The sequence below is a fragment of the Ranitomeya imitator genome, chromosome 4 (assembly GCF_032444005.1).
Source record: "Ranitomeya imitator isolate aRanImi1 chromosome 4, aRanImi1.pri, whole genome shotgun sequence".
Classification (NCBI taxonomy): Eukaryota; Metazoa; Chordata; class Amphibia; order Anura; family Dendrobatidae; genus Ranitomeya; species Ranitomeya imitator.
In genome coordinates, this window is record NC_091285.1 from 595,987,813 (window position 1) to 596,001,713 (window position 13,901).

At 42.1% G+C, this 13,901-nt stretch overlaps 1 protein-coding gene across 5 annotated transcripts in view; it reads right to left on the minus strand.

Annotated features, from left to right (window-relative positions):
* UNC5D (unc-5 netrin receptor D) overlaps positions 1–13,901 on the minus strand; it is a 968,940-nt gene that overhangs the window by 584,059 nt on the left and 370,980 nt on the right. For all 5 annotated transcript variants that reach the window (XM_069766508.1, XM_069766506.1, XM_069766507.1 and 2 more), the window contains exons 3-4: positions 11,042–11,185; positions 8,625–8,728 (exon numbers count right to left, since the gene is read on the minus strand). In XM_069766508.1, coding sequence (XP_069622609.1) covers positions 8,625–8,728; positions 11,042–11,185 — 248 coding nt within the window. The remainder of the gene's footprint in view (positions 1–8,624; positions 8,729–11,041; positions 11,186–13,901) is intronic.

The following is a 13,901-nucleotide window of genomic DNA, read 5'->3' on the forward strand; positions in this document are numbered from 1 at the left end:
AGAGAATCAGATTACACTATGATCAAAGTGCAATTAGCATAATTGGACTTTCTCAGATGAGGGAAAATAAGGATGTGTGATCTGAGCCTAAACCTAGATCCTTGGGGTATGTGGACACGGGGTTGTTTTCAGACTGTCATAAGCAATAAGTTCTACTATAAACTGCGTCAGGAAACAAACATTCTTTGGATAGTTTTTGGATACGGTTTTGGTTTCCTGAAGCAGTTTGTAAGCATTTTAAAATATTTTTTTCCTCCCAAATCTTTTACACTTTGGATTATATTTCATCAGGAGCAATGTCAAAGTAGCACTTTTTTTCCAATAATAATAATAATAATAATAATAATAATTTTTATTTATATAGCGCCAACATATTCCGCAGCGCTTTACAAATTATAGAGGGGACTTGTACAGACAATAGACATTACAGCATAACAGAAATACAGTTCAAAACAGATACCAGGAGGAGTGAGGGCCCTGCTCGCAAGCTTACAAACTATGGGGAAAAGGGGAGACACGAGAGGTGGATGGTAACAATTGCTTTAGTTATTCGGACCAGCTATAGTGTAAGGCTCGGGTGTTCATGTAAAGCTGCATGAACCAGTATGTAGCAGTACAGACACAGAGGGCTAATACTGCATAAAGTGTATGAGAAAATGATGCGAGGAACCTTTTTTTTTTTTTATTATAAATAATAAATAATAAGGGTATGTTCACACGTTCCTGATTTCCATCCTTTTTTTTTCAGGACTGTTTTTTAAAAAACTGCAGCTCTTGGCAGAAAACGCAGGTCCTTTTTTTGGTCCTTTTTTTGTCCTTTTTTGATGCGTTTTTTGATCCTTTTTTTGATCCTTTTTTTTTATGCAGTTTTCTATGCAGTTAAAATGGCTGAAAATACCCTAACCCTACCCCTAACCGTACCCCTAACCCTACCCCTACCAATTACCCTACCCCTAACCCTACCCCTAACCCTAACCCTACCCCTAACCTTAACCCTACCCCTACCCCTACCCCTAACCCTACCCCTAACCCTACCCCTAACCCTACCCCTAACCCTACCCCTAACCCTAACCCTACCCCTAACCCTAACCCTACCCCTAACCCTACCCCTAACCCTATTCTAACCTTAGTGGAAAAAAAAAAAATTCTTAATTTTTTTTATTGTCCCTACCTATGGGGGTGACAAAGGGGGGGGGGGGGGTGTCATTTACTATTTTTTTTTATTTTGATCACTGAGATAGGTTATATCTCAGTGATCAAAATGCACTTTGGAATGAATCTGCCGGCCGGCAGATTCGGCGGGCGCACTGCGCATGCGCCCGCCATTTTGCAAGATGGCGGCGCCCAGGGAGAAGACGGCCGGACGGAAACCGGGACGCCGGGTAAGTATAAGGGGGGGAGATTAGGGCACGGGGGGGGCATCGGAGCACTGGGGGGGGCATCGGAGCACGGGGCGGTGGGATTGGAGCACGGGGGGGCGGGATCGGAGCACGGGGGGGCAGCCACACTCCGCCCACGCACTTCCGCCCGCTTCCCCGCACTTCCTGCTGCAGCGGTTCGGCACCACAAACCGCAGTAAAACCCGCAGATATTTTTTTCATCTGCGGGTTTTACTGCGGGTTTGACCTCACAATGGAGGTCAATGGGTGCAGAACCGCTGCGGCTCCGAAAAAAGAAGTGACATGGTACTTCTTTTTTCCCGCAGCTATTCAGCGCAGTTTTTTTTTTTTATTTTCCGCATTGTGGGCACAGCAGTTCCTGTTTTCCATAGGGTACAATGTAATGTACCCTGCATGGAAAACAGCTGCGGACCCGCAGCGGGAAAATCGCGGCAATTCCGCGTGAAAAAAAGGATCGTGTGAACATGGCCTAACAATAATAACAATAAATATTTTTTAAATCAACAGCATAACGTGATTTGCATAATTGACCAGATTCTTTCCGGATGAGTAAAAATACGCTTGTGTGACCCTAGCATAAGGCCCCGTTCACATATCAGTTTTTTGCCATCAGTCACCATCCGTTGGCTCAACAGATCGACGGATCCATCGCAGATTGTGAAAAACTGATGTGACGGATCCGTTCTTTGAATGGATCCGACTAGCGGATCTGGCTAATTGGATCGAATCATGCTCAATTTAAAAAAACGGAATCCGTCACCGGATTCCGTCATTTGACAGATTCGGTGCCATAGGCTTGCATTCTAGCCAACGATGGACAGCGATGGATCTGTCTCTGTCTGTTTTTTCGACGTACGCAAAAAACGTTACTTTGTCCGTTGTCTCCAGCCTCTGGACAAACAATTTTCGACAGAACTGACAAACGACGGAAGAAATGTGAGGCCATCCGTCGCAATTTGTCGCTAATACAAGTCTATGAGAAACAGATCCACTGGCATCAGTCGCTGGATCCGTTTTTTTCAAAATTCGACAGATTACGACTGATGGCAAAAAACTGATGTGTGAAAGGGGCTTAAGAAACAATATAAAGACTGAATAAGGAGGAAAATATTAAAGTGGGTCTGTCAAAAACGTCTTCAAATACTCTTTGAATATTCTTCCCATTCAATTCAATGGAAAAACCACTTTGCTGTTCATGCAAGTTTTTGGTCGCTGGGGAAAGTCCAGCACTTTATTTTGTCGCTGGATCTCCCGCTGACATCGCTGAATCGGCGTGTGTGACGCCGATTCAGCAATGTCTTCACTGGTAACCAGGGTAAATATCAGGTTACTAAGCGCAGGGCCGCGCTTAGTAACCCGATGTTTACCCTGGTTACCGTTGTAAATGTAAAAAAACAAACACTACATACTCACATTCCCGGTGTCTGGTCAGGTCCCCCGCCGTCAGCTTCTCGCACTGACTGGTGAGCGCCGGCCAGCCGTAAAGCACGCTGTGCAGCGGTGACGTCACCGCTGTACTTTACGGCCGGCGCTCAGTCAGTGCAGGAAGCTGAAGGCGAGGGACATGACCAGACACCGGGAATGTAAGTATGTAGTGTTTGTTTTTTTACATTTACAACGGTAACCAGGGTAAACATCGGGTTACTAAGCGCGGCCCTGCGCTTAGTAACCCGATGTTTACCCTGGTTACCCGGGGACTTCGGGATCGTTGGTCGCTGGAGAGCTGTCTGTGTTTTAGCTCTCCAGCGACCACACAGCGACACTGCAGCGATCGACATCATTGTCGGTATCGCTGCAGCGTCGCTTAGTGTGACGGTACCTTTTGGGATCCTGCTGATATAAACCAACAGATAATCTAATATTTATTGGAGAAGCTGTGTCTGTGTGCATTTGGCACTATTAGGCTGGGATCACACATACGCGTGATACGTCCGAGTCTCGCAGGTGAAATCCCTCCTCTGGCTCCGGCACTCTGGAGCGGAGCGTGTGGCTCCATGTATTGCTGTATGTGTGATCCCGGCCTTAAATGGATTATTTCCAATAAATGGGTGACTCTATAACACAGATACATACAAATCCAATATATTTTTATGTCATTATTTTTTTATGTCACCCTGTTTTTGCTCCAAATCCCATCCCATCCACTGAGTGACCCCATATACTGTAGACCCAAATATCATAAACATCTCTCAACAGAGGATCATAAAAAGCATACCTAATCAAAGCTAGTCATTTTTGGCAACTCATCTTAAGACATGCTGAGCTAACAGAAAAAGCCATGAGTACTTAGTCACATTGTGTTTTCTGAAATGAGACTCGCTGCTTATTCTGCACTGTGTAGCTGTGAATCCAGCACTGGGGTGAGATAAACACATACTAGAAAGCTGCATCATGATTTGTCAGTGTCTCCTTCTGTCTGTACTTTTTCTTTGCTCCACCTCCATCCTACAGACATCCCTAGATACTTGTAACCTGATCCCTCAGTGAGCTGCTAATCCTCTTAGTCTTAAGCAGGATGAATTTTAACCGTTTTTTTTTTCTAAGTGAATGTTGAGCTCAGGAGGTGGTGGGAGGAGAAGCACTAGCTCAAATGTGACGAAAGGAACAGATTTCTCTGATAAGATATATTACAGAGTTTCTTATATTTGCCTGTACTATTGATTTATGAAAAGTTTGTTGACCATTTAAAACAAGCAAGATTAAAAGTGGAAAAATAAAAATATCTGACACAGGAGCTATGTATAAGAAGCCTGATACTGGATGCCAATCAATATGTCATGACTGACAGGCCTGTAAATTGTGCAAGTAAAGAATTGCTGGAACAGACCAAATACTTATCAGTTAAAGGGAGGATCCGTGACAGTATGTGACGTGTTCATGGATCACTATATCAGAATATCAGCAGGCCAGGAAAAGAAGAAAGAGATAAGAAGCTCGTGATGATTATGTGTAAGGGGGACGATGGTTTTGGCTGTGACAGTGCAACACAACAAAAAGTGTTTTAAAGGGCATCTGTCAGCAGGTTTATCTGGAAGCAACATGATGTATGGGCAGACACCCTGATTCTAGCGATGTGTCACTTACTGCTCTGCATGCTGTCATTCTCATAAAATTACATTTTTTTCTGCTGCAGATCCAGCATTTCTCTGACTGCTGAGCTGTGCATAACCCTGCCCACAACACAGATTGGCAACTTTCTGTGTAACTGTGCATAGACAGAAAGCTGCCAATCAACTGTGGGGGCAAGTTTACACAGAGCAGGAGAACTACATGGCATGAGACAAATAGTCCTCTAGTGATAAACTCCTGCTGATAAAACACTGATTTTATTGATACAGCACAAAGTTCAGTAAGTGACACTTTGCTAGAATCAGTATCTCTGCCCCTACATCATGCTGCTCTCATAGCAAAAACCTGCTGACAGAGTTCCTTTAACATTGGCATCTATAGCCTAAATTACAATCCTAAATCCCATATAGTACATTCAGTTATATAATTCAGATCAGTACAAGAAATATACTCGGGCCCATTGCTAGATATAAATGGAGCACAGGAAGAGCATATTTTTCACATGTAGGCACGAATATTACTTTTACTACAATATGTTTGAGGCTGTGTCACATCTCGTGTTACCCGATTGCATTGCTCTATAACCCCACCATGCCATTTTCTGCTGTCCAGCAGGCGATGTTTCTGAACTGATCGTACCCAGCATGCAGGAAGATACACTCAAAGTCCTATTGAATGCACAATGGCCGCTGGTCTGGAATTTTCATTTCTTTAGCTCCAGAAGAGAAAATGCCATAAGCAGTGGGAAGCATTTCTGAAAACATGCTTAAGATTGCTTTACTGAGCGTCTGCACCTGCTGCTGGATATTCCCTATATCTTTCCCTAGTCCTTATCCTGTAACGATCACACGGGTCCAGTCACAGTGCAGTTATCAGATCGGTCGCTTTATTGCTATCCTCTGGTAATGATCATTGAGAGTTTCCATTCAATTCCAACAAACTTATAATTTCCAAATTCTAGGAAATCTGGAAACCTAGGAAACATTTTTGGGAATTTGGTTGATCCAGCAAAATGGCAGCTAACCAGGCTGGGAAGGGGTTAAAGAATAAAATCATACTCACTTTGCAGGTACGATAGTATAAAAAATCATTTTGGGTTTCATCCAGAAAAGTTGGACGATTTTCTTCCCACGTGTCCATGTGGCTATGTGTCCACGTTGCAGAAATGCTGCGGAAATGTCCGCAGCATTTCCGCAACTCGCTGCCGCGGGTAAAACGCATGCGGAATTTGCATGCGTTTTCCCGCAAAACACAAGTTTTTAGCTTGCAGAATGCTTGCGCTTTCACAAGTGATTTGACGCATCGCTTGGAAAAGTGACCGACAGGTTGGTCACACTTGTCAAGCATAGTCTCACCAACTTTTTACTATTGATGCTGCATATGCGTTTTTTAAGCGTTTTCGCTACGGCAAAAAACGAGACAGAAATGCATAAAAAACGCAGCGTGGGCACACAGCCTTAATCATTTACAGTTTGCAATGTATCCTTAAAATCAGATGTTACCCTGTTCATAAGATTTTTATCTTGCCTCCATAGACATGATTCTCGTCCGACTTCTGGAAGAAAATTGTATACTGACCAAACAGGTTCAGTCAGTGAAAAAAAATTGTTCACCTGCACTGCCCCATTGAATAGCATTGGTCCGAGTGTGATCTGTTTTTTTAACTGACAGCACTCAAATCGAAAATACGTGAGAACGAGCCCTTCCACTCATGTGTCCCTGCAGCCACAGCTCCCAGCCATGCTAGCCCCTCTCCTGAGCTGGGCTCTTCACTCTCTGACAGCATATCCAAAGCCACGTAGGTCTTCTTGATGCACAATCTGACATCACGACATGAGCTGACATCACAACTAGAGATGAGTAAAGGTGCCGAGATTCGAATTCGGCAAAGCCCTGCTCTATGTAGCAGAAATGCTCACTTGCTAAGAGCGCCAACTACTGGATGGCAATAATAGCTATCCAGCTATGACAACCACAGGGGTCTCCTACAGACCCCAAGTTGTCATGACAACCCATTAGCGATTGAACCGCGATTATGCGACATGCACGTGCATTTTAAAGGTCGCTATCAGAGTTTGACAGCGGCATTTATCATGTTAACAGCCACAGGTGTATCGCAATTCCACCTGCGGCTGTTAGGGGCACATGACAACTGATCAGACCAGCTGTCATGTGCCGGAATAGGTGCGGTCTCGTCGCCGGAACCCACACCAAACAGGGGGAGGCATCCAATGTCAGATATATCCATCATTGGACGTTACGGGGCTAACATACTTTGGGGACTGAAGGCCTCAGAACATAATAAACAACGTATTTAATCCTGTATTCTGTATTATATCGACTATACTCAATGCAAATCAAGTTTCCAATCCACATTTGCCTATGGCTTCGCAGAGAGAGTAGAGACTCATTATATTGTACTTGCTCTTAGTTCTGTTTAGGAGCAGGAGTGATAGGTCAGTGAGATAAATCTGCTATCCCCTGAATCACATTGCAGAGTCTCAGTGTATTCAATGTAATATTTATTCAGTCTCTTTTCCCTGTCTCCTGCTTGAAACAGGTTTCTCTCTGTCAGCTGTTAGTAGTGTGAAGCTGCATATCACGGTAACACACTGGAAATTCTGCACACAGTACTTGTATATAGTATTTACTATCAGTGTAAGCCAGGGGAGCTGTGTGACTGCAGCTGTTGTATGGACTCACTCACTTTATACACTATCTGAATAGAGGTACATACAGAGGAACAAGGCCTGTAGAGACGGGTGAAGATGAGGACTCAGAGTGCTGCCAGGAAGGATTTGATAGTTAAGATGACATCCTATAGTTCACAGATAGTTAGTACAGGAGCGTGTTCTGGATTGGTAGTCTGACTGGAGATCACGCGTCCCAGCTGCTTCTATTACATGTGTTCAAAATGTAAGTGCACAACTTAAGCGTAATAAAACTAATTACACAGGAAGACTATTGCCTTTTAGTTATCATTACTTTACAGCTATCATAATGCTACTAAAAAATTATTTTAGCGTTTCATTAGCTTAGAAATGCAAGTAAACAATACGACAGTACAATACGTCATTGCAACTCTGTATTACGTAGCCCTATAATGTCCTTTTCTGCTGCCTCTCAGAATCCTCATCCAGCTCTTTCATGTATATGAAGCCATCAGTAACATAAAAACACCAGTTTGTGGTTCTACGCAGATCAGTCAAAAAACAATATTAGAAGTGAGCAAATCAATTATAAACTTATCAAATTCACTGAAACTTTCCCAAAAAATTCAGTTACCAATAAATCAGAATTTTCAGTGATTCGATTTGTACATATGTAGCAAAGCTGCCAGACAGCTGTAATTACCTGAATTCTGAAAAACATTAATCTATTAGGACTCACGCAGACGCCCATGCAACGCGGTCGAGCACACAATGCATAGACAGGTTGCGCCTCTCCCAATCTGAGGTTATCACATAAATCTATGAGGATGTGACACTAAGGTCTGGAGATCCGAGGCCAGTGCCCGGATTGTGGTCCATTCTCGGACTGGTTTGCATGGTGGTCTGCATAAGTCCTAAAAATCTAAAGTTCTCAGATTGCTCCTCTATGGTCTTCTTATTTTGAGCCCCCCAGTTGTTGTTCTTCACTAGCCTGCATGCTGTCACGTGGGGCGTAATGCTTGTCATTGACACGGTGACGGTCTGGTGAAGAACGGCATCACAGGAGAACCAAATGAGAAGAAGATAGAAAACAGAGTAGCTGAGGGTTAAAAGTGGTGGAAGAAGGGATTGTGAGAAATTCTATAACCCTTTCCCTGCAGATTTGATTAGCATCAATTTTGTTTAATGCAAATTGAATTGTCCTTCGAAATTCAAGCATCTCATGAAAACTAAAGTCAGAAGAGTTGCACAATTTTGGACAAATTAGGACAAGCGTGTAAAGACTATACACTATATATCATTGTGTTATTTGGATTAAATCTTGCTGAGGATGCTCTCCAATCTTAAATCATATTAACATGAAGAATTTCCCTGCTGACATTCTCCTGAATTCGGGAACAGTCATTTTTCAGAAAGAAGCTCCTGTATTCTGTGTTATTAGTAATTTGCATAAACCATTAGTGGCTAGAACGCGGATTATCGCACAGACTAGTCATTTACAAACCTCAGCTGTGGGTACCCCCTCTGGTGGTCGACAGTGGAGAACGATCATTCCTTCAATGGGGACTTCTTTTCCTTGAGGGTCTTGTTCAAAATTTTTCCTCAAGTCTGTAGGGAGAAAAGGGCAAAATTACAGACCTGCTGTGACTGAAATGAGCTTTTGTGGTAGAAAACAAGACGTTTTACACATTTCTTATTCCGCACATACATACTTTGAATCCGGGGCCGTAGAGGCAATACCAGAAGAAATAGCTGCCTTGGGGACAATGTGCCTTGACTGAGCGATTCCAGCCATGAATATAATATTTTTTGTTGCTTTAGAGCATCAGATGGAAAAACATGTCTTTAGCGCAACTTAGCACATACATTCAAGGTCAATAGAAAATAAAAACAAGCTCTAAAAGAGTCTTTCAAGTTGCTTTAAGTTTTTGAAAGTTCTTTCACTAATACATATAGAATAAATATACATACAACATACATTTTTACAATATATTGAAGACAGAGTTATATGCAATTCTGCAAGCTCTGGAGCTGTAATCTTCCAAGTAACTCATTGTTTTTAAAGAGGTTGTCCACTACTTTTTCATTGATGACCCATCCTAAAGATAGGTCATCAAAGTCTGTTCAACCGGGATACAACACCCGGTACCCTGCCAAACAGCTGTCACCATGTCGGCAGTGGCGGCGGCAGCCGGCCGTAAGTATCTGCTTGTGGAGCAGGCTGACATCTGATAGTGGCTGAAGCTTGGTACCGCACATCCACCTTTTATTCAAGTCAATAGGAGGTGGATGTGCAGATCCCTGCCGTGGCCATTATGATAAGACTGCCAGCTCCTCAAGTGAGTTCTTCTGGTGCCACCGTCGCCAACACAGATGACAGCTGATAGTCAGGGGTGCTGATTGAGGGACCCTGGTCGATTAGACATTGATGACCCATTCTTAGGATGAGTTATCAATGAAAAAGTAGTGGACATCCTCTTTAACAGTAGGTCAGCTGAATTTGCAGCAATGCCTCTGCCTACAGGATTGATGGCTCCTATGCAGTTTCCCATAACAGAAATCTGAATGTAACTTAAAGGATATATGTAAGAATGATCTACAACCTCCCCCACCCAAAAAACAAACAAGCAAGAAACCGGTCAATATATTTTCATGTTGCTATTTGAAAGCTGTCATCCAAACCAATATTTATGTAATCTATCGTTCTCTTACCAGAAAAAAATGCTGTTTTGATCCATATGTAAATATAGCTTAAATGCTCTGGGCGTGTCAAAGCATTTCCAAACCCTCTGCCTCCCACGCTATACTCTCCGCCCATACTCACCTTCTGCTTGACTGACAGTTCACTAGTCTGAATACACAGGAAAGGAGCTGTTAGTGAAGTGGAGAAGGGTGAGGATAGGTAGGAAATAATCCAAGAGAGGCAGAAGCATGTGCCCAAACCCCACGCAACTTCATGTTAGGATGAGCCCAAGATGTCTCTGCTCATAGGCAGGGATGTACCAGGCCTAGCCTTATTGGAAGTCTTGATCTAGAGTCCACACCATGAGGTCATAGCACGTATTGTTACATCATGTCATTTGCCGTGACTTTAGGATGCACATTATAAGCCGGGACCTGATGTCACAACTTGCGTTGTGACCTATTGATGTACACTTTAGGCTGGGACTTCCGGCCTGGGGCACCTTAGGTCTTTTGCTTTAAAATCTGCATGACTTGGAAAATTTGAATCTCGCCAGATCCGCTCATCTTCTCTATACATATTTTTAACACTTTGTATAGCATTTCTTGGTGAAAGGAGTGGCAAAAAAACTATTATTCCGGGTTTTCAATAGCCCAACTGGCCCCTTCGCTGTGTAGAGCCGGTTCAGTCCTTGAGTTTGTTCCATGATGGCTAAATATATTGTGGAGTGGGAAGTGGTTAAAATGAATGCAGGTTGTAGTTCAGAATTAAAGCACAATCACTAATGCAGGAGTTTAGTTATAGGGACTAGAAGTAGCAGCGGCGGTCAGGTCAAATCTGCCCCTCCCCAAATACTGACTACTGTGAGATAAAAGCTGAAAGTCATTAGTAATATCTGCTCTACTATGGCACTTTGTAATGACACACAGCTTTGCAGAGAGATCAATGTGGAGATCAGACCGTCTGTCATTACATGTCTCACACTGAGAAATCTGCTCTAAGCTATTGTGGGGAGTTTTTATTTTTCCCTCATATGTGATTGCCTGTTTATAACTAGTCAACATCATCCAGGGGGAGAAGTGACATTATCTCCTATTTTTATTTTTTTTTTTTGAAATTCTTTATTTAAGTTTTCAATTAACAGTAATAAAACAGTTAACATTTGCTCTCATGTCAAGAATCCTATTTTTATTTTTGAAGCATTGAGAGAGTTTCTCTTTTGCCATCACAATACTTACAAGCTATGCGCACAGATGCCCGTCTACTTTTGGAGGTCCCCAGATTACTCCAAGCAACACATTGACACCAGTAATCCTCAGAACCATGAAAATCCTCCACTTGCTGCCTGGTCACATTGATCAGAACCTCTAGAACTTTGAGACCTGGAGAGGCATAGAGAAAACACAAGATATAAAATAATCAGAATCCACAATGTTCCATAGTAAAAGCAGTTTTATGAATTTTATATCCAGATGATCTAACTCCACACTATTAATAATGTAGTTTTATAGTATTTAGTGACAATTTGATCCCTCCAGTATATCTACCCTGTGCTGTACATGAGTTTAATACATGGCATAATTAACATATTATACAACTCTCCATCTTTATTTAGTTACCCATGATTTTTTACCAAATTAACAACAGTTACTTCGAGCCCTTATGACTGCAGACAATTTTGCTGTTAAAAGAATAATATCAATTGTTGCTAGTCACTAAACAGAAAAAAACAAAGACAATGCGAAAGCCATCCCACCTCTTCATGGTGACCGTAATTGGGACAGTCGCAACTCTAATATTAAAAAGGACTGCCCAGGTCTGGTCACCATGAAGAGGTGAGATGGCTTTCAAATTTTGTTTTATCAAAAAACATGTTAACTAAGTACCCTATATTATTTTCATGCACTATGCTTACTGCAGGGTATTTAACCCCTTTGTGACAGAGCCAATTTGGTACTTAATGACCAGGCCAATTTTTGTAATTCTGACCACTGTCACTTTATGAGGTTATAACTCTGGAACGCTTCAACGGATCCCGCTGATTCTGAGATTGTTTTTTCGTGACATATTGTACTTCATGTTAGTGGTAACATTTCTTCGATATTACTTGCGATTATTTATGAAAAAAACGGAAATATGGCGAAAATGTTTAAAATTTTGCAATTTTCAAACTTTGTATTTTTATGCCCTTAAATCAGAGAGATATGTCACGAAAAATAGTTAATAAATAACATTTCCCACATGTCTACTTTACATCAGCACAATTTTGGAAACAACATTTTTTTTTTGTTAGGGAGTTATAAGGGTTAAAAGTTGACCAGCAATTTCTCATTTTTAGAACACCATTTTTTTTAGGGACCACATCACATTTGAAGTCATTTTGAGGGGTCTATATGATAGAAAATAATGAAGTGTGACACCATTCTAAAAACTACACCCCTCAAGGTTCTCAAAACCACATTCAAGAAGTTTATTAACCCTTTACGTGCTTCACAGGAACTGAAACAATGTGGAAGGAAAAAATGAACATTTAACTTTTTTTTGCAAACATCTTAATTCAGAACCATTTTTTTTATTTTCACAAGTGTAAAAACAGAAATGTAACCATAAATTTTGTTATGCAATTTCTCCTGAATACGCGAATACCCCATATGTGGGGGTAAACCACTTTTTGGGCGCACCGCAGAACTTAGAAGTGAAGGAGCGCCGTTTGACTTTTTCAATGCAGAATTGGCTGGAATTGAGATCGGATGCCATGTCACGTTTAGAGAGCCCCTGATGTGCCTAAACAGTGGAAACTCCCCACAAGTGACACCATTTTGGAAACTAGACCCCTTAAGGAACTTATCTAGATGTGTGGTGAGCACTTTGAACCCCCAAGTGCTTCACAGAAGTTTATAACGTAGAGCCGTGAAAATAAAAAATCGCTTTTGTTTACACAAAAATGATTTTTCGCCCACAAATTCTTATTTTCACAAGGGTAACAGGAGAAATTAGACCACAAAAGTTGTTGTGCGATTTCTCCTGAATACGTCGATACCCCATATGTGAGGGTAAACCACTGTTTGGGTGCACCGCAGAGCTTGGAAGAGAAGGAGCGCCGTTTTACTTTTTCAATGTAGAATTGGCTGGAATTGAGATTGGACGCCATGTCGCGTTTGGAGAGCCTCTGATGTGCCTAAACAGTGGAAACCCCCCACAAGTGACCCCATTTTGGAAACTAGACCCCTTAAGGAACATATCTAGATGTGTGGTGAGCACTTTGAACCCCCATGTGCTTCACAGAAGTTTATAATGTAGAGCCGTGAAAAAAAAAATCGCATTTTTTCTACAAAAATTATCTTTTTGCCCACAAATTTTTATTTTAACAAGGGTAACAGGAGAAATTAGACCACAAAAGTTGTTGTGCAATTTCTCCTGAGTACGCTGATACCCAATATGTGGGGGTAAACCACTGTTAGGGCGCACCGCAGAGCTTGGAAGAGAAGGAGTGCCGTTTTACTTTTTCAATGTAGAATTGGCTGGAATTGAGATCGGACGCCATGTCGCGTTTGAAGAGCCCCTGATGTGCCTAAACAGTAGAAATCCCCCACAAGTGACCCCATTTTGGAAACTAGACCCCCCATGGAACTTATCTAGATGTGTGGCGAGAACCTTGAATGCCCAAGTGCTTCACAGAAGTTTATAATGCAGAGCCGTGAAAATAAAAAATATTTTTTTTCCCACAAAAAAGATTTTTTAGCCCCCAAGTATTTATTTTCACAAGGGTAACAAGAGAAATTGGACCCCAAAAGTTGTTGTCCAATTTGTCCTGAGTATGCTGGTACCCCATATGTGGGGGTAAACCACTGTTTGGGCGCACGGCAGAGCTCGGAAGGAAGGAGCACCGTTTTGGAATGCAGACTTTGATAGAATGGTCTGCGGGTATTATGTTGCGTTTGCAGAGCCCCTGATGTACCTAACCAGTAGAAACCCTCCACAAGTGACCCCATTTTGGAAACTAGACCCCCCAAGGAACTTATCTAGATGTGTGGTGAGAACTTTGAATGCCCTAGTGCTTCACAGAAGTTTAGAATGCAGAGTCGTGAAAATAAAAAA